At 27.4% G+C, this 22,231-nt stretch overlaps 2 protein-coding genes across 5 annotated transcripts; both read left to right on the plus strand.

Annotated features, from left to right (window-relative positions):
• Window positions 1-379: 379 nt before the first annotated feature.
• LOC135928559 (uncharacterized) lies at window positions 380-868 on the plus strand. Its single transcript, XM_065465015.1, has one exon. The coding sequence runs from the start codon at window positions 431-433 to the stop codon at window positions 866-868; it is 438 nt and encodes a 145-aa protein (XP_065321087.1). The 5' UTR covers window positions 380-430.
• A 4,616-nt stretch (window positions 869-5,484) lies between these two features.
• On the plus strand, window positions 5,485-21,906 carry LOC135928097 (ubiquinone biosynthesis monooxygenase COQ6, mitochondrial-like). 4 transcript variants are annotated; one of them, XM_065464441.1, is made up of 13 exons: window positions 5,485-5,626; window positions 5,668-5,796; window positions 5,842-5,900; window positions 5,941-6,081; window positions 6,123-6,183; window positions 6,226-6,272; window positions 6,321-6,428; window positions 6,911-7,132; window positions 8,015-8,099; window positions 9,259-9,394; window positions 10,314-10,429; window positions 12,602-12,807; window positions 21,695-21,906. In XM_065464441.1, the coding sequence occupies exons 1-13, from the start codon at window positions 5,503-5,505 to the stop codon at window positions 21,788-21,790; spliced, it is 1,530 nt and encodes a 509-aa protein (XP_065320513.1). In that variant the 5' UTR covers window positions 5,485-5,502; the 3' UTR covers window positions 21,791-21,906. The 4 variants fall into 4 exon arrangements, with proteins under 4 accessions (XP_065320513.1, XP_065320514.1, XP_065320516.1 ...); XM_065464442.1 differs by lacking the exon at window positions 21,695-21,906 and adding an exon at window positions 14,035-14,170; XM_065464444.1 differs by lacking the exon at window positions 12,602-12,807 and having other exon boundaries at window positions 21,695-21,887.
• Window positions 21,907-22,231: the final 325 nt, after the last annotated feature.

Here is a 22,231-nt window from a genome sequence, read left to right on the forward strand (position 1 = left end):
TCTCCTGCTCTCTTTATTCTAATGATAATATATATTATTTTAGATCATCTTTTGTCATGCACCCCGGGGTAGAAATGCTTGCTAACCAAGTCCAACTAAAACTTAAGTGAAATGACAAATAAATAATTCTTTTCTAAGGATAATAGAAGCATGAATCAAAATATGGATATTACATATCATGATGTATATTATATCAAACAATAAAATAATATGAAACAACGTGTACACGTCATTATTTCGATTTTTCAAAAAATTTAACTTTTACATTTACGAAAAAAACGTGACGTGTTTGTATGCACATAATTATAATTCAATTTTTATTTATTTTATCAATTTAAGCAATTTTATTTTAAAAATTATTGAAATTCATTTTTCCATCTTGGATTTTTCCCGTATTTAATATATAAATAACTGTAGAAATCAAGCAAACATGAGTGGTATGTCAGGTGTAACGTTGGATGCGGAGTGTTTGACCGTATTCGAAGAGGTTAAGATGAAGGCTAATCATAAATACGTGTTATTTGGGATGTCAGCCGATAACTCCAAAATCGTTGTCATCAAAAAAGGATCTGATAAGGCCAAATACGAGGAATTTCTCAAGGAACTGGCCGACGTTCAAACTCATAAGGATTGCCGATATGCTCTGGTGGATTTTGATTTTGTCAGTCCCAAGACCAACCAACCTTCTCATAAACTTATCTTCTATATATGGTGTCCAGATAGCTCTGACACAAAGAAGAAGATGCTGTACACTTCTAGTAAAGAAGCTTTGAAAAAATCACTACAGGGTGTATTAGTAGAAATTCAAGGCAATTCCATGGCCGATGTTCAGTATAACAAAGTGTTGACTAAAGTTACCGAAAAATAGTTTTGTAATTTTTTTTAAATTTATCTATTTAATGCTTATAAGAAATTAATAATATTTTAATTATTTAAATTATATATACTCAATTACCTATATCTTTTTTTAAATTATATCATTATGTTTTAAATAATTTTGATAAATAAAAGCTTTTAATTAATTTTGTGATGCCATATTATTTTAATATACATATACAATGAACATCCCAACAGATAACGGCCTAAGATCCAACCCATGGGTAGATCCTTATTTGGGATTATAGTGCCTCATCCTTCTCCACTAATATTAATAGTAACCTGCTTACTCAAGCATAGACTAAAAAATAAACAAATACAAAAGCCTCAACAATTTTATATTCTCACCAATAGCCATTTCTACCAAGGGATCGCTCAAAAGGTCATATTCTCAGCCGATAAAACATGTACTCATAGGTCATGCAATTCGGTCCAAAACCTGGCCCGGCCTTAGCTCGAGCCTAAAAATTTTGGGCCGGGCTGCGTTTGGAAAAAATAGAATTTTCAAGAATTTAATGAACCACATATGATTTAATAATATGTATCCATTATAAAAATACTGTTCCAAAAATTTGTTTTCAATAAGGCAACGAATAAAATTATAATTTTAATGAATTAAAATGAAAAACCAAACACTGTAATAGGTAAAAGTGTTGAACCAAACATTCAAATTAATAAAAATAAGACGAAACTTTAATGAAGTATAAAAGGGTAAAACGCAATAAATATATCTCAAGATATAGCTTCGACTAATCAACCTAAAAAGAGAAAAAAAGATTGGAAAAAAAATGAAAAAAAAACAAAACGGATACGGATACGGAAACGGAAACAAAAAACTATTAAAAAAACGAAAAAAAAATGCAAAAAATAACAATGCCACTAAACACTTAAGACAAACTAAAATAGGGTGCCCCAGTTTAAAAGGCTGATTAAGATTAAACAGAAATAAGTATCAAAATTAAATAAAAATAGGACACGGCCTTAACTCCTATTTATATTTTGCAAAATCAAATTAAATTATATTTTTCAAAGGGATCTTTCATACTATATACTTGAGTTATAAACTTAAATAAAATTTTATAGGGTTTATACAATAACGATGTAAGTCTAGTCTAAATAGCTCTTTCGAAGATTTAAATTCAATATTATTTTACTATTATAATTTTTTTTTTAAGGTTCTTAATTGAGGCTGAGTTGCAATTTCGATTTTCGGAGTCTTTTTTTCTGAAACTAAGCTCTTGGATGGGTTTGAGCTCTAAAAAGGTTATTGGAAATTTTCAATTTCGCTTTGAAACTATTAAGAAATGCAACCAAAATATAATAGGAATTGCTACATATAAAATTAAGATCAATAATCATCTCCATCATTATACATAAGCAGACTTTAGCATATTATAGAAAATTCTATGATTTTCCGAAGGATTAATAAAATCGTATGCACTATATAATCTAAAATCAATGATAGATAAAAGACTAATTATTGCTAAACTATACACTCCTGTAATTTCAATGACGAAGCCTGAAGTTTATTATCAGAAAAGCCTGACATTTATTTACAAACAAAATAAGATTAATTAATAAGCGGAATTTGTCTATGTTTTGAATATAATTCTTAAAAACTATAATTGTTAGATTGTAAATGTTTTATAATATTATTTTTCATTTTAGATTGATTGGATAAATGGGTAAAAATTTTATTCGTTTTAAATATAATCTCAGCTCTGAACCTATGGTTGTTGAAGACAAAGTTAGGTTGAAAATTGATTTCATTTTAAGTTGTAAAGTTGGTGTTGGTCCTTTTTCGAAAATTAATTTTCAATGTTTACTGCTATATTTGAACAAAGTTTATTCGAGTTATATCTAAAATGTAATTTTATATCTGATAGGTCAATCCTTCTTATAAATATATATTATTAGAATATTATTTTAACATAACTATGTTTGAATTGTAAATTTCCATTGTGTTTTGAATAGACTTTTTTATCATTTTTATGAAAATTTACATTATGAATTTTGACTATATAAGAAGATATGAATTACAATAAAGAGAACTAATTTCAAATGTGCTTTAATTCAATTACTAATTATTATAAATTTAAATTCTGGTTAAAAGTCATTTGTTATATCAAATTAATTATTAATTTTTAAAAATAGTAATATAAAAAAATTTATATCAAAATTTTTTTTAAATATATTTTTAATGAATTTTCTAAAGAGCCATCCTAAATCCTTTTTTTCCTCTTATTATACCATCCCCGTTCTTCATTGGCATTTTTTAATTTTTTTATTTTTTCATATTCCTTTTGTCGCATTTATATATAGACTTTATTTATACGTTCATATATTCATTATTTTTTATTATATACATTTGATTTTTAATTCACATTTATGTGATTTGATTTTGGAATTTTCATATATATTTTTTTTAATCTAGTTTTTTATATACATTACAATATGTGTTTTCTTAATAATTTATATATTATTTGTAATTGATATTTTATATAAATATAAAATAAAATCCAAAATTTTTTTTTTTTTAAAAAAAAGAAATTTTTATTGTTTTTTTTTATCTTTAATTCATTAAAATAAATAAAAAATTTTTATTATTTGCTTCCCTAACGCCTATTTTAAAAGTAAAATTATACAAAACATTTCTTTATTTGTTTAAAAAAATAGCAATTTTATATTTAATTCTCCAATGTTTATTTTTTTAACATAATAAAAGTATTACAGCTTAAAATATTATATGAACATTATTATTTTTTTTTTATTCATTTGAAAAAATAGGCAGTTATAAATTTGCTTCTCAAATATATAAATTTTTAACGTAATAGAAATAATAATAATTTAATAATCATTGTAAAGTAAACAATAATTATTTTTAACATTAATTTTTTTATAGTAGTAGAATTATAATGCACTAATACTAGTAAAAATAGTATTAATTTTTTTAACAAAGAAATTTATTAAGAAAAATTACAAAGGAGACAACGCTTCCTTGCTTCTATGGTTGATTCGTCACTATGTTCCTACACTTATAGCTTTAATCTGAACTACGGGCCTAAATTTGAAATAAATCTAATTCATATAATCTAATGAACACAATAATCACATTACTGGGTTTGTTTATTACGATTTTTATATAGTAATACTTTATAGAAGAAGCGTAGGGGCATATAAAATCATAGACGTAGCTAGGGGAACAAGGGGAAATTCCCCCACCTCCAGAAATTTATCACTTTTTGTGAATATCATATTAGGCTATTATCTCCTGAGTCTTCTCCCCACTTCCTGTCTCCCAAAAATGTATGTATAAATATCTTAAACAATAATTTGAAAGAAAGAATGTAGAAGTTAATATTTTTTTTAAACTAAAACTAATCATAATTCATACTTTTGGAAAAAATCATTTGTATATAAAAAAGTGAAATCAAAAATATTTTTAAAGAATTGAAATATAAGTCAAAGATAAGTCTTAAGACAATAGTTAATGTATTATAATTACTAATAATAGATCCATAAAATTGCTATATTCAATATTTTTTATAAAGTGGGTAACTTTAATTTATTTATCTTAAAAAGTAAAATATAATTATAAAAGTATTGATAAAATAAAATTATAAATTTAAAAAAAAAAAATTAATGCACAATATAAACAGATCTAATTTTATCAATTATCGCATGATAATCAAACAATTTTTACCAATAGTGAATTATATATTATACAGTATACTATAAAATATACTAGGATATCAGAAAATATCTTTTACAGAATGTAAATAAAAAAATAATTCTATACGAAGATTAAATTTAATATCGTTTTTTATTTAAGATAAATAGATGGCGTTAAATAATTGGATGCAAATTGTGCTTATATTTATTATCAAAAACATTGATTAGTAAAATTTAGTAAAATACTAACTGTAATATATTCAACAACTGTCTATGTATGTAAAAGTGGAATTTTACATAATATTTGGTAACCAATTCTATATAATAGAGGAATATCAACTATATTTCTACTTATTTTATAAAGAAATTTCTTATATTTGTTTTGAAGAAATTATTACCATGCTTTTCTAGTAATCTATAAATAAGGAATTGATTATATTTTATATAAACTAATAATATAATTCATATATGTTCTTTTTCCACAGAAATTTTCTAATTCCCCTCCCCTCCTAGAAGAATTAACTACGCCTATGCTTAAAACATTATTTTACTATAATAAAATTTTTAAGCTTGAGAATCATTATATAAAAATTAATGTTTAAAATAAAATTAGAAGCTTCAAGATATTTATAGGGGTAATTATGTGACTAACTTGAGAAATACAGGTCTCTGACTATTTGAACTAAATAAAAATTTAAAGAACTTTATATGATTCCACTAGCTATATTATATAATTTTAGATTATTATACTCAAATTAATTATGTTTATATTTTCGTACTCAGAAATTATTTAATAAATAACCTATGCTAGAGTATCAAAATAGATAATTTAAAACTTGTATATAAAAGTAACCTAAGACGAGACATGGTGCAGCCTTCGTAAAGATTTTACAAAATATTTTTCATGCTTAATGTCGATTTCTTTATATATAAGAATCTATTCAATCATTTCATATGATGAACAGCTGCAAAGTTTTTCATAAATTCTTGTCAAACCAAATAATCCACCGATTCAAACATTATGATGTAATTATATCGGGCGGTGGAGTAGTCGGATTGACTATGGCTAGTGCCTTAGGTATATACATAAATAAAATAAGTGAATAATCAGTGTTATAGCAAATAATCCATTATTAATTGACAAGAAGATTATATTGCTAGAACGAGGCAAAGATATGGAGCAATCAAATATATCTTATAAAAGTCCAGTATATGCTATTACAATAAGGAGTAAGGAATTATTTAAAAGTTAAATACATTTCTCTGCACCAGTATGTAATTGATTCTTTTTAGAAATTGGAGCATGGAATATTATTAAAAAAAATAGATTTAAAGAAGTTCAAAGAATGCAAGTTTATTATACTTATAAATTATATTTGATATTTTTTTTAGATATGGGACAGCTTTTCAGAAGCCAATTTAGTTTTTGAAAGTAATGACATGATGAGTGCTATCATTTATATTATTGAACAGGATATTATTATATCAGCATTGAAACAAACTTTATCTTCTCCTTTAAACAAAAATTTTGAAGTTTACATGTTAAATTACATAATATATTATATATTGTTTAGCTAAAATATGAATCAGATATTAATCAATATGCTTACCCAAATAACAAAAACATGGATGAGGGTACTTGTATTATTTTTTTATTGCTAACTTTGTTTTTAATAGTTGAAGTTCATTTGAGCAATGGTGATATATTAAAAACTCAACTTTTAGTATTCTATACCTTTGTAAAAAAATTTGGTATTTAATATGTTACATAGATTGGATCAGATGGCTACAACTCTTTAATCAGAAAAACTAAAAAAGCCCCTTGTTTTGAATGGGATTATGAACAGGCTGCTATTATTGCAACACTAAATTTATCAACTGTAAAACATTATCATAAGAATATATATTTTTTTATTTTAATATATCAATTTAATAATACCTCCTTTTTTGAAAATAATCAAGATTATTATGGTAAAAAATGTTTGATAGACAAAGCTCGTAAAATGGAGTGATTTTGCCTCACCAAAAATAAATTATGATTTTAAAAATAGACACTTTTGTACTAAGTAGTGTTGAACATTTTGAGCCGATTTTTTAAAACAGCTAACTCAATATTTTAGCCAGAAAAAATATTGTCTAAGGCTCGATCGAGATTTTGCTAATATATGTCTAGATGTTTGTACTATGAGCAAAATCTTCAGGCTTGCATAGTATTTTTCTGCAGAAATATTGAGTTAGCCATTTTAAAAAATTGGCTCAAAACAAGCCTTTTAATAACACTAGTACTAAGATTAGTTTTGTATGAACTTTTATTGAAAAAATGACATATTATAGAATATTATCATTTATAATTTAATCAAAGTTTGATTCTCAAAAATATGGAGATGAAGAAACCACTATGTCACAGAGTCAAGAAAACATGGTGGCCTGGCAAAAGTTTACCCCTCATGGTGTGGTTGCCCTTTTACCTCTAAACTCTACCCAAAGCTCCCTCGTTTGGTCTGTGCCACACCTTCATGGTCATGACAACAAATTGATGCACATGAATGAAGAGATGTTTGTGGATGAATTGAACAAAACATTGGTTTACATTTATTATGTTGACTACCTTAAAAAAGGAAACAATAATTTTAAAAAAATAATCAAGTGCTTTAAAAAAAACTAAATATAATGATGAAGTAAAATGTCGAATCAAATATTTGATAAATCAAATTAAAAAATGTTTTCTTACGAATACAAATAATGTATGAAATACAATTATTTAATTCAAAAATACACAAATATTTGATTCTAATTTTTGTTATGTAATCCCAACCTCATAAGATTTTCTATCCTAAAATTATCATTCTTTTTACACTGTTTAAAGCAATGAATTTGCAAAATAAATTTTTACACGTCTAAAATGGCACCAAATGTGAAGTTTTGATATGTTTCTTTAATAATATATACATTTTTTGATATAATAATATTAATAATTTCCTTTAAAAATTATCTTAATACTGTTAAAATGAGGAAATATAAAGAATCTATTTAGGCGGTGGAAAAATTTGATTTGAATACTTCAATTTAAAGAAAAAAATCTTTTTAAAAATAAAAACATATCTATTAATCAAAACATTTATCTATCATTTTTCTTAAAATTTTATAAATTTTAAATAATTTATTTAAATATTTGTTAAAATAAGCATACACTGTAATAGAGGCAATTGAAAAGCATTTCAAGATATTACAAAAATTACTTTCAGATTAGGTTAGTATTAAATGTCATTGGGCCTATCCAAGTTTGCTTCTCCCCAATATCAAGTTGTTATCAGCTGACTAACTCTAATAACATTGTGGTAAAAAAATCTCTAAAGGGAATAAGAATTAAAGCATATATATTTGATGAAGGGAATAGATAAGAAGGAAAAAAGAAAGAAAGATTTTAAAAATATTATAATTCATTTGATATCTATATATAATTCAGTGGAACGCGAACATCGAAAATGAGCGAATACTGAAACTGGAAAGTTGGATGGATAAACTATTGGACGTGCTACCGTTCGAGAACAGTTAGTTTAACTAAATTCATATTTATTGAATTTACTGAAATACTAATATTGCGATAAATATTTCTGAATTATATTCTTATAAACCCAAATCTTCTCATATTTGGATAAATATATTATTTTTTTCTAAGATTTAAACCACATTTGACTGTTTCATAATGTGAAGGTCCTCTTCCGATTGGTTTTGGAGCCGATATTCGAAGATCTAAACGAACCGCGGGTTTTAATAATACACCCAACCGTTAACCACACTTTAAGACCTATCCGGATAGGGGTCCGGAACGATCTTCAATATTATATCCTTATTTTTAATAGTAATTGAGTCTTGTTAATGAATTAATAAATGGATTATTATATCGAAGCAATAAATGGAATATTGTATCTAATTAATGATTAATCTAAAAAATGATATATTCGTTAAAAAAAACCCAAACTTTATGCATAAAAATTATCCATTCACAGTATATTCAAATTATATGATATAGAAGGTAATAATGTATAACGTTGTACGTTAGATTTTTTAAAAAAATATGTTTATTAAAATACTAGATCTTAAATTTATTTATATAAAATTTATCTAAGATTTTTAGTAACGTTTGCAGAGTTGTTCGGTCTTCCCCCCCCTTACCATCAGTGGATGACTCCCCGCAATATTGTAGCCAACACGCAAAGATCTCCTTCCTCCAAAAATCTCTGGCAATATTAAAATTTCCAGCATTTTAACGTTTTTAATTTATAAATATTAATTGACACCCACATCAAGATATCCCGCCCATGAAATAGACCCGAGAGTATGGAGCAATAAAACTCAACGATTCATTTTATTAACTTTAATTCGAAATAAAATGCTTTAATGGCAAAAATATCTGAACGATTTAAGTATTTCTTCCTAAAATTTCAATAAAAGAAATTCTGAGAAAATCAAAATTTTTATTTTGCGTTATTTTAAGAAAAAATATCTGTTTGAAAGTCAATATAAATTCGTAGTTTTTAAGTATTTTTTTTAAAAAATTTTGAGCAATTAAGTAAAAAAAACACATTCTTACGTTTCCGTTTCGGTGCGAAATAATATAAGTCTTAACTTTTATATATAAAAAAAATGTGATAATCTGCCAAAATTGCTATCAAATGTTAATATATTTTATTATAATATTAAAAAAAGTCAAGAAAAGAAGAATTAACACTTACAAACAATTTCCGCCCCGCATAACATCCATCCAAGAAGGTAGTAGAATGAAGATTCCTTTGAAATTCATGTTCGCCTCTCGTTTCGTGTGGCCTAGAGTGGCTCTCATAGGGTAAGCCCGTTTAGCAAAGATGATTTATATAAAAAAATAATATCACGATGCCAAGGTTTTTAACCAAAGGTTCACCTATTACCTCAGCTGGGTGTCGGCCCAAATCTTAAAAAATGTCCCCCTCCCCTCTAAAAATTTTAATATTCTTTTAGTTGGTTTTAGCATCTGTACACATTATTAAGATTTAATAATGATAAATTAAAGGGCTTTTGAGAGAAAACAATTCTTGCATCAAGAAAAAGTAATAAAATTATAACTATTCTAACAAGGAAAGGTAGAGGGCAAGTATTTTTAAATTGCGGTATGAGCCATTGGTATATGTGAAAAATATCTGTCTGTGTCTAAGCAAATCTGGTTGTAACACATACATCTAACTTAATTAGTTAATTGAGCATATAACTTATATTAATTTAATAAATTAATTTGAATATTTGAGATATAGAAAAAGAAGGAAGGGAAGAAAGATACTTTTTTTACGTTAAATCTTTTCAAGATAATCTAATAGTCATTTGACCACCAAAATAGTTGATAAACCGCTATAAAGAAACGGGAGCACTTTTTAAGGGAGCAAACTGAAATGTTATAATTTGATTGAACCGGTTTAAAACCAATACTGCAACATAAGAGCTATTAATATAGCCAGCTCAACTCGATATTAAAAAATGCAGGATTATGGACCCTGGTTTGGCTTCAAAGGGGAGGAGCGTCGATTTTGTCAAAATTTTTTATTGGCGCTAGATTTTTAAAAATGGGTTCCGACCAGCCCCCTTCCCAAAATACCCCGGGTTTAAGTGACTGTTCAAAAATTGGTCCGTGTTTGGGTCTACGATCACATAACTAACAAAATAATTTTTTTGAATCCCTAATTGAGTCCAAAATTTTTTTTATCTTTATTTATTTTGTGATTTTTTTTTTAAAGTGATGCTTGCCATAGAGTCCATCCTTTAGCTGGTCAAGGCCTTAATTTAGGATTGGGAGATGTGGAATGTCTGCAAAGAATTCTCGCTGACTCCTTATGCTCCACTTGCAATATAGGTTTTTTTCCCGTTTACATTTCTATTTTAATGTTTTTACCTAAATAATTATAAATAATAAAATTCCGGCTTAATTATTTTATTGTTTTATCTTATATATTTTAACCATTTTTTTTACGGAAAAAAGGTTCTCTTTTTTTTATATAAACGTTACCCAATTAAATACGTAAGATTTATAATAAAAATTGCAGATGAAGATAAATTATTAGTTCCAGAGCCATAATAAGGAATTTTTTTTATTTGAAATCGCCATTATTAGCTGTAAAAATCAAAAATAAGTAAAATATATTTTTAAAAAATCCAGGCCGGGCCTTACAAATGGTACCTCTGCAGGTCTCTGATTAATATACAAATCTTTTTATTTATTTTAAAAATAGGATATATATATACACTGAATAATTTAAAAAATATATATATTTAAAAAAAAAACTAATAAGCATATATTAAAAATGAATTTTTTAAAATATATGTATAAAAAAGAAAGAAAAAAAAAATATTTAAAAAACGGGTACGAATCATCCTAAAGAAGAGTGAATAAAAAATTGGACCTGCAGATTTCCAGGGAAATCTGCTGACGAAGGTAAAATCCTTCATTGGAGTACCCTGAGATCCTCATAGTTTTCCTTATGATTTTAATGAAATTGAGAGCATCACTTCCAAACATGCCTAGGGTATTGGTAACGATTGGAATAAACACGGTGTTGGTGACGCCGGCATATTTGTTTTTTTAGCAGAAAATGAGAGGTTAGACTTTACTGCAAAATAGACACAGGTATAGTCTCAAGCGAGCTGGAGACCATTAATACAGGGAATGAGGGATATCCCATCGGGACGTAAGACGTTTTCGTTTGAGAGGCCCACCGGCTCGAGAGGGATGGAATATTAACTTTTTTGAAGGCAGCTAAAAGAATGTTGTTGATATTATGGCGCGGTTGTCGTCCATGGGAGAACTTGCAATGGAAGGGATCTCATTTTCTGCCATTGAAAAGGCTGAAATCCTAAAAAAACAAATATACTGGCCTCACCAACACTGTGTTTATTCCAATCGTTACCAATACCCTAGGCATGTTAAGAAGTGATGCCCTCAATTTTATTTAAATCATAGGGGGAAAATGAGACAAATCTCAGGGGGACTCCAATGAAGGATTTTACCTTCGTCAGCAGATTTCCCTGGAAATCGGCTGCTCCAGTTTTTTAAGCAATCACTCTTAATAAAAAAAAATCCCACTATAAACTGTAAAAAATTATATTGGTGCCAGTTTGCTAAATATATTATAAATTAATATTCAGTGATCTATAAATAGAATAAACTTTGTCTAATTTTGGCATCGTTGGGACCAAGATTTTTGTCTAACTTAGAAATGTCCAATTTCTCAAGACTTTATTTATATAGGAATGAACTTAAAATTTAAATCAAGAGTTGCCATTATCAAGAGCTTAAATTAGATTACTGTATTTATAGTATATTTATAGTATATTTATAATATGACTAATTACCTAATTAATAATACAATATGAATAATATGACATATTTTATCATTTACTACTGCTGGCACGCCATTTATGTTCCCCCTAAAAGAATTTTTATGAATGAATATATACATCTGAAAATTTTTTTTTAATATTAAATTACATAAAATATTTACACGGGAAACTGCGTCTTACCAGCTGATTATTAATACGCATTGAAATAATATATAATGCTTCATTTCCATAACAATAAAGATAGATTATCATCCAACAGATTCAAAAAACAATAACTATGCAATATTCAAATTCTTCATTTACAAACTCTCAATTTAAATTAACTATCATAACATTCGGCTTCGGCTTTGCTGCAAATTCTCGTATCTGACATTTTAAAATTGTTCGAATGGAATTATAATAGAATTTCATCGTAATAATAAATAAACCTCATTTTTTTTTGTTTATTAAGATATGCCACGGAGTTTTGGGGATGTGATAAAGATTAGAGGTGCCCTGTATGTACGTCTAATTTTTTTTCGACCTTTAATAGAGACGCCATTGATTCACTCATGGGTGTAAAATAAAATCGCGAAAATGTCGGACACGAGGGCTTGCTGTTATAGTTAAACGATATTTTTTATATAATAGACCACTATACAAACTCATGCGTGATGTATTATTAAACTTATTTTTTTTAAAAATGTAGGTTCTCACGCACAATTACTCAGATATCAAACCGAGAGATTGAGGCATACGGTGCCTATAATAACGGCCATAAACGTTATAAATTTACTCTACTCCAAAACTTATAAAAGTAGTTTCGATGATTTGTCTCATACAGGATTACCTGCCATGAGCGCTATTACAAGGACTCTAGGTCTACAAATGGTCGATTCGTCACAATATATAAAAGTTTTTTATTAAAAAATCTAATTAAATTATCATATTTGTACTGTAAAACCGAACGATTTATATTGTTTAACCTAGGTGTACTCTTCCCTCTCAATACTCACTTGATGTTCTTCGGGTATACCAAATTTCTCATGTCATCTGCTACCACTTATTCCGTAAACGTCTCTGTCTGTTTTCCATATAGGGCTATCACTTCCATCGTATGCATCGACTTTAGTTTTTCGTTTCATATTTATTACCTAACCACCAAGATCTATTTATCTTTAAAATCCTTGAGACCAATTTATTCCGGTCTAAGTTACCTACTACATTCACCTGTTCATTTTTATACCCGATCTTTGCAATTTATTTTCATATGCCACCTTCATCAGTTCACTATACACCTCTTACATAGCTTTACTAAATCCTATCTTCATAACTGGACCCAAAAAGATAATGATAACTTATAAAAATTCTAAGACCATATAGTATCTTTGTTTACTCTCAAATTAATGGCTAAATAACCAAAGTTTTATCAAAATAGAGACTTTAAAAGAAGTATATATTATCCTCATCTCAAACCTCCCAAAGTTTGTACTTCTTGACTACCCTTAAGATTACAAATTTACTAGAACAGCTGTCTGCTTTCAGCAGAACTAGTAGTACCCCTAGCCCCAAAAGGTGGGAGATATGCCCTGATATTAGTAACAAAAGAATCATTTTACAACGCCGGTATCCTGAGCTCTTCGCACACTTTTTATAAATAAAACACGCGCACCGCTCTCTCTCACACCATATCTTAAGTGAGTCTTTTCATTTCCAACACAAATCAAAGTAATTGGCCTACAACACTTTTATTACAAACGCTACAGAGTTACGTGCATGGCTCTTTGAAATTTTTGGGCTAATGGCAACTTTTTGGATAAAAAGATGCTCTTATAAACCGTCTTTTATAAAATGAAAGGGTTCAAAGCGTTCCCTAAAAAATTATTAATCTCTGATAAATGCTTCAACCTAACATCATTATTGTTAGTTTCATGGTGTATTATGATTTTTTCTTTGTTTATCGAGATACTCAGATGGAATAAAGATAAATTACATGAAACAATCTATAAATATTGTTCATAAAATATTTTATAATTTAATTACACTCTAATAAAATAATGATTGACCACTTATTTAAAAATAAATTACAATATTCATATGTAATTTATATTCGTAAATTTCCTAATTATAAACATATCATAGAAGAGGATAATGGATTTCGTTTCGTAATCGACTATTAGCCCAACTCCCAACAAATTAATTATTAGTATTTTGTAATAATGTGTGATGGATACGATGTGCCGAATCAAATTCTTCGTTTTCATTACATATTTATAATAATTCTATAGTAGTAATAAATATTATGTAAATTTAAATGAATCAATGTTAATCAAGGGTAAATTTTAAAATAGTATTTTGTTGTTGAATTTGTCTTGGAATACACCAATCTGTTATGGGCTAATGTTTTTAGCATTAATTTAGATACGGACAAAGGCTAGTATGGGTGGGTTATCGGGAATTTGAAATAATATATTTTTTTCATTGACAATTTCAACTTATTCTTTATTTAATTTAAAAAAATTTAAATATCTGTTTAGACGATGTCTTCTCTAGCAATTAAAAATCGGCCATTTTATTTTAGCAAAAATCTATAAACAATATAAACAAACGTGAGTGTCTTGGCAAATATTTTGCGCATTTTTTTAAATTGCTTGCAAAGATGTAGCTATATAAGTACAATATTTTCAGATAGGCGAAACAACCGGAACCCTCGAAACCACGACAGGTTTAAGAACCGGAAACAGAGATCCTTTAGAAAATAAATTTTAAGGAAATTTGATTACTTTGTTATACTCAGATTTAAAATAATTTTATTTTTTTTTCGGATGGATTGGGTCGGGAAACAAAATATTATTAAATACTAGTTCATATAAATAGTATATATACCAAACAAAAAAAATACACAAATATGGCGAAAATTTCTGAAATTTCAGGGGAGGCACAATGAAATATATACTACAAGATTGTGTTTTCATTCATTAAATGTATTTAAAAGTGTCCAGCTGTAACGCCATTTTGTGGTTTGCACTATAAAGTAATGGGCAGGTGCGTGGCAAGTGAATTTTTAATATTTTTAAGGCGAAATGAGAAAACATACTTTTATTGAAACTACATTAAAAAATAAATAAAGATCAAACATTGGACAGGCGGGCGGGCTGAACAAAATTTATAGATAAATGGGTAGGACGGGTAAATGTTTAAAATAAATTCAGGCTGGTTAAAAAAAGTGTCAAAACAACGACTGAGCGGGCCTTTTGGTTAAAACTCGCCCATTGCAGACCTCTTTTTTGCACGTCTATTAAATGAAATTAATGTGCATTCATATGATGATAAATAAAGACAGTTAGTCGAAGTGGCAAGTCACATAATGGCGCTATAGTTGACTCCCCTATGTGTAGACATTTTTGATTAATGAATCACTAATCTAATAGTATATACGGGTAAGGGTTCCTCCACACATGCTGGAATGCATTTTCGGTTAGATCAGATTTTTTTTCAAATTTAAAAATCACCCTTCAGTTAAATAATATAAAATACAAAGATCCCGAATACCCATGGATTACATATCCCAATACGACAATTGTAATTAAAATAATCGCAACCTTTTTTTTAAAATAGGGATTGACTAAAATATATTGATTTAAATTTCGCTGTCCATTTTGTATTGACCTTTTGACACATTATACTGGGAATAAAAAATAGTAATTTCTATTTGATTATACTTAAAAAATCTTTTATAATGATATATTTTTTGGTTTTTTATATTTAAATAAATGATTTCATTAAGAATATTAGTAGTCAATACCACATATTATAATCAGAGACCGGCAGGCACGGCCGGTGTACTCGGTTTAATTTTTTAAAATGTAATCTGGCCTGGAAAAATAAATAACCGGGCCGTGCCTCAATTTTTTTAAAAATGCTAGGGCCGGGCCATATATTTTAAATCGCTATTATTAGCTATAAAAATTAAAAATAAGTATAATATATTTTGAAAAAATCCTGAATTAAGTGGTATCTCTCTATGTATACCTCTCGTTGGTTTATGCATCTCACCAGCTCCGTTCTTATCGTTTAGTCACACATAATTCCTGTGTAGCGGGTGGGTGAGTTGGAAGGGATTATATCTATTTTTTGTGAATAACGGGATTATTTAGACCTCCTCATAGCATGTTGTGCTGAAGGAATATATTAAATTTTCCATAAAAATTTGTATGCATCTGAGAAACTCTTATTTAACAAAATACACAGTATCTTATAGGTTGTTTAATATTTTTTAATAAGATGCTTTGATCTGTATCTAAGATACATTTTTTTATAAAATCTATCTCCAAGATATATTTTTATGGTGTAAAATTTCATTTTAGTTTCGGGTAGGAAAATTATAAATAATTTTGTGATCGAAAAAAGGGAGGGGCAGTATTGGTTTGGTTGAGTTCATAGGCGGAGACAAAGGATCTAGGGAAAAAATATAATTTTCCCCTTTTTATCAATTTGATTGTTTTCTTAAATATAATTTTAAGTAGATAAAAATTTTTCCATCCACCACACTACCCCACGCGAATACTATCCACACCTATCGGAACGCCTTTCATATGAATTGCATTGGGTCTAATGAGTTGGTTTTCCACAGATATCTGATGCAAAACATCTAATTTTTGCTAAAATTTAATTTTCCCCAGTAAAATAGGAGTTTATTTCCATTTTTTTTTACAATTTTCGGAGAATTTTTATACCGATATGTCTAGAAATATTTACTACAATTATCTTCAAACTTATTTCACCACAATTTGATTTTATGTTACGTACGTATAATTATTTTTAATGCAATTTAAGATTAATGACTAACTAGTTCAGTAATTATGATATATGTATCTAGAGAAGAGTATGAATGCCTGTTAAAATTTGTGCCCTGTTCTCGCATGTTTAAAACATCGCTAGATAAACTAATTAATTCCTGGCAATAATTATTTAATGACTTATCGCATTCAATGCGAAAGAACTCAATTACATCTTATAGCATCATTTCGAAAAGCATCATTCATTATTATATCATGTAATTTATGATTAAAATAATCAATAATTTTTATAATATTTCCTTTTTAATACCTGGAAGGTACCACTTAAAAAAAATATAATGATGTCCCCTAATTATCTATCCATGCTAATAATTCTAACCGCGTACATTTCTTTACTAAAATCTCACTCACTTCCAAGTGAATCCTTTTTGCTGCAAACTTTCTTCAACGAATCAGCGCCAGTCTTCCCGCTATTACCACATGAAAATAACTTAACAAACCAGATCACCTTAGAAAAACTCCTCAATGCCACTGCTACAAAATATGTTAGCAAGGTCAGGGTCAAATTGCGAAATGGGTCTTTCATCAACTACTTCATGCCTCCCTTGTTGGCTCGTTCTATAGTGGTGCTAGAAGGAAATGATTCCAAGGATTATTTCAACCAAAACAAGAACAATACGGTGCTCATAGATGCTAAATCTATTGTGAGTAAGGCGAAAAGTATTAAAAATGAGGGGATGGAAAAGAAAGCGCCAATGGCTGAGCGCATTATGAAGACCCTTGAAACGCGAAACAAGAACATTTTTTATATATCAGAAATATCGGGACCCGGTTTACCAATCTTCATGAGTTGCACCACTATAATGATCATCGTTTTTATGATAATTTCTATAAGCATTGTTAAACCTTCTTCCAATTCTACATAATGCTTTTACTTGTAAAAAAAAATAACAATAAAATAATTAACATTATACCCAAAATTGAGTCTTTTAATATTTTATAGTATTGTTTAATTAATAACACTCCTCCCCCATATTATTCCATTTTATAATAAATAAAAAAATTGAAAAATATATAAATAGAGGAAGAAGGGGGTGATATATTTCCCAATGTTTCCTAAGATACCAATTTAAAATAAAAAGGATCATAAAAATTTGCCTAAATTTATAATAATTGTTATATTTGTATATGTAGGCATTAAATACGATTCAAACCTTTAATTATTTTTATGCTTAGCTCCCACATTTCTTAACTTTTGGAGTTGGGATCATTAATGAGTTCTATTATATATAATATATACCATAAAGGATTTTCTTTAAAAAAAAAACGTTATTAATTAAAATCTTCAGCTGCATAAAAATATGATTAATTTTCTTTTCTTCTATTTTCAAGTCTACCAAATGGAATCGTAAATAAAATATACCAATCAGGCACTTGCACCACGGGATGGGGTGCGACGTAAGATTTTATAATTAAAAAAGGGTGGATGGGGGTAGGGGTTAGAAGGATGTAAGGTTTTGATAATAATAATTTTCATTTTTGCTGATTTTGAATATTTATCATGGCAAGATTTTCGGGGTAAAATCATCAAAGATTGGAGGTGGAGGGAGAAGCATTCGTCTTATTATATTAATTTATTTTCCCCCATAAATTTTATATAAAATGCAAAAATTATAATTATCTTTAAGTTTTCGAAATGTGAACAAAACCGATAATAAGTTAAATTTGGCTCCAATAAAATATAGTATTGTTTGTTAATGGTACTAGTTTTTGAGGAACTTTTAAGTAGAACTTTGAAGAAAAGTAATTCTAGCTTGTAACAAGTTACATTTTTGGTAAACTCTTAAGAAGGCAAAAATAAATCAACTCGCGTCTCCATGTTAAGCAGATTTTCTAAGGGACGTGTTCTGAATAATTAGTCGAATTAGCCGAAATTTAGCTAAAACCCAACTATAATGAATAGATTAGATTCTCTTAATATAATGTAAATAAATCTCTTTGACAAATTTTCATTATACATAATATATAATAATTTATTAATAATATTATATTATGATTTGTTCATATAATGATAAATAATAGATATATAGCTACTTTTATTTAATATAAAATTAACATAATTTCCTTTTGTTTAAATTGACTATAATGTAACAAACTATGTAAATTAGATTTCAGCAATTGTAACCAGATAAATTTCAAGTAAGGTATAAACTATGTGATATGTAAAACTAATTACATTTTGGACATGGTAACTTTCAAAATTATGTAAAATAAGAAAACGTAATCATAGAATTCATTGAAGAAACGAGAGATAGAAATATGCGAATATTTTTATTTTCAATTTAAAAGTATCGCCACTGTTGGCGATACTTTTATAATTAATTTTGAATGATATTCATTTTTCTTTTTAAAATAAAGTAAAACATAAAAAATTTTACGAATCAAAAAAGAGAACATTACAATTTTTAAATGTAACTATAATCATAATCAATCAGTTCTTTCAAAATTAATACATCTGTTCAAAAGAAATTTTTTTTTTAAACAAAATAGTTCTTGTTAAACGGCTTCATTTGAGCCGATTTTTAAAAACGGCTAATCCAATATTTTCTCCAGAAAAATATTACGTAACCCTCAAAATTTTGCTCATAGATTGGCACAAAGGTCTAGACATCTATTAGAGAAATCTAGAGGCTTAGGCAATATTTTTCTGGCTAAGTTATTGAGTTAGGGGTTTTTAAAGATCGGCTCAAAACTAGTCATTTAGCAACACTAAATCAAAATATAATATAACTTTAAGAAACACTAATAAATACAACATGATATGCTTATGAATATTATCAAAAAACATACAGCAATAATAAGTTTATACCAAAGTTGGCATTAAATATATTAATATAGTATAAAAGGAAAATGTCATAATCTAAGCCAAAAAAAAAATTAGTCTTGAAATTTCGATTTCAAAAAGAAACTGTTTTAAAAATCAGTTGAAAATTATATTGGTTTCTCTATTTTTTTAAAATTTTTATGTAACAGCTAAGTTCTGGTTAAGGATCTGAAGATTATAGCGGTTTCGTTCACTCCGAATTCCAACAAATTTTTGCTTCATTCGATTTGTGACTCCATCTTGAAATATGGCAATACTCACTTTTTAACAAATTTACATCGCCATTTCCTAAAAAATATTTTCATTAAATAATATTTGTTTTTAAAAATAATAAGAAACTATACACTAACTAGACACTAATGTTTAAATTATAATTTTATTTTATACTTTTGAATAAAAAGATCAAAAACACTTTTCACCTTTCACTCTTTTAGCACGAAATTATACAAACATAATTTTTTAACGCATAATAAATATTATAAATCAATAGTTTAGGAATTATGACAAAAAATACACATTAATATATTTAATTATTTTGATCAATCGATTTTACGATTAAGACATGGTGCATTTCTTTAACTAATCTTAGAGAAAAAAAATTTCATTCCTGGGGGAGTATTCGGATATATTTCCGGGCAGTGGCAAAAAAAAAAGAATAATTTTTAAAAAAATCAGTGATGTTGAAAAAAAAAATTTTTTTTTAAAGAAATAAAAAATGGTGGCAGATCGATTTTTTTTTAAAAAAAATATTAATTTAAAAATGACACGATTTGGGCCTGGCCAATAGGGCCTCACATCTCCTCTTCCAATAGATGCTCGGAAAATCGAAAGCGAACGGAAATCATTTTTATATCAATCGGATCCCAAATGGGGTCATCAACAATCAATTAATATAATTTATTTTTTTTAAAAAAAAAAATGTTAAAATCATATGATGGATCGTTTAATTATCCATTTAAAATGTGCATATTTTTAATTTCTTTTATGAAACTATTGACGGATAATAACAAGTCCAAAAATTATGACAAAAAATAACAATCGGGTCTGGTCAAAAAATTAACAAAAAATATATCGGACCATTGTAACGTTGGTACTGGTTAAAAAGATGTAATATTATAGGTTATTTTTATAAAAAAAGTTCGGCCATTTGAGCAGAGTAAGAAAGCATATGGTATGAACAAAGAAAAAACATATCATATAATGGTGTTGTTTAAAAGACTCTATTTGGGTCGATTTTTTTAAATATCATGTAACCATCGAGATTTAATGTCAACCTTTCTCCTAACTACCAGTAAAGTCTCCAGGCTTACACAATATTATTTTGGGCGAAAATCTTAATAAATTATCGACCAAAATCGGGTCTCTTAACAACACTAATACGCTGAATATCCATATTCCACTTACCATATATTCCTCACCTTATGTTTGCCATAATCTTTTTAGAGTATACCATTTTCGTTTCTTACAATCTCACTTTCAACCAAATTCCATCCCTCTTTATGGCTTTTCCTAAACTTAACTGTGGGAAATGCTTCGTGTACAGGCCTCAAATTTCCTTTTGAAAATCAAGTTTACCAAAAGTGGGTTTCTGTTTTTAGCCTATTTGAAACCCGTTATTATTAATCGAAAACTTATCTACTAAATTTTTAAAAAAAAATCTCTGAATTTTAAATTACCACTCTTATACCTGATATTTCTAATTGCTAAATCATATACCTAAGATAGCTCAACTCCCATCCCCATAAGTATCCCCTGTTTAACTATATCTATATGATGCATTCAAATCAGCAGCCACTGCTTATCTTATTTAAGGAATCAGGCATCAATAAAACTTTCTCATTTTTGCCGAAACCTTTTTCTTTCCACTTTCTAATCAATTTAATTATGTGCCATAATCTCCGAGATATATTCCGACACCATTTATAAGGTACAATCGTCATTATCTTAATGTCTTACTATTTATATATATCTTCTGATATTTTTTTCACACTAACAACATTTCTGTGACTTTTATAATATAAAATAACATTTTATGCTATTATCATCTCCTAACGATCATTCCTTAGAGCTTCCTATTTTATTTCTTATATATCAAATTTTATGTATTTCAATCGGTCAGAGAATATCATATTTTTGCCAACTAAAGTATACTATACATGCGTGTGGCACGGAAAAAATGCCTAATCTCCTGCTTTATCATATTGGAGCATCATAAAGTTATCTTCCTCTTTACGACAATTTAGATCGGATATGCAACCAGTGCTTCTGAAGGTTAAATAGTCAACGTACTACTGAACTATAATGGCATCCTATTGATTTAAAAATAATCGGTTATAATATATATTTAAATTAACGAGGAAAATGTTAATTTTTTTTATATAGGCTAATTTGCAGTGTTTATAAATTATAAAATTAAATATTCTTTTTGGACATTATACTATTCAAAATAACTTTATAGCATACAAACACAAAAATTCGCAATTATAGTAAATGATTATCGACCATTTGTCCCTTATTAACAAACTTTTATTTTGTGAATAATATAAATTTAGATGGTAATATTTATGAATATGGTTTTAAAAAAATCATTTTTTTTATTTTTACCCTTGAAAATAATTTAAAACTTAAAAAAATTTAATATTCATATTTATTGTAG

Source organism: Gordionus sp. m RMFG-2023, chromosome 4, assembly GCF_954871325.1.
Source record: "Gordionus sp. m RMFG-2023 chromosome 4, tfGorSpeb1-WG-v2, whole genome shotgun sequence".
Lineage (NCBI taxonomy): Eukaryota > Metazoa > Nematomorpha > Gordioida > Chordodea > Parachordodidae > Gordionus > Gordionus sp. m RMFG-2023.

Coding starts and splice junctions, on each gene's coding strand:
- LOC135928559 (XM_065465015.1), top strand. CDS start 431: ATGAGTGGTATGTCAGGTGTAACGTTGGATGCGGAGTGTTTGACCGTA.
- LOC135928097 (XM_065464441.1), top strand. CDS start 5,503: ATGATGAACAGCTGCAAAGTTTTTCATAAATTCTTGTCAAACCAAATA. Junction 6,082..6,122: donor CTTTAAACAAAAATTTTGAA/GTTTACATGTTA, acceptor TATATTGTTTAG/CTAAAATATGAATCAGATAT. Junction 9,395..10,313: donor CCTAGAGTGGCTCTCATAGG/GTAAGCCCGTTT, acceptor TTTTTTTTAAAG/TGATGCTTGCCATAGAGTCC.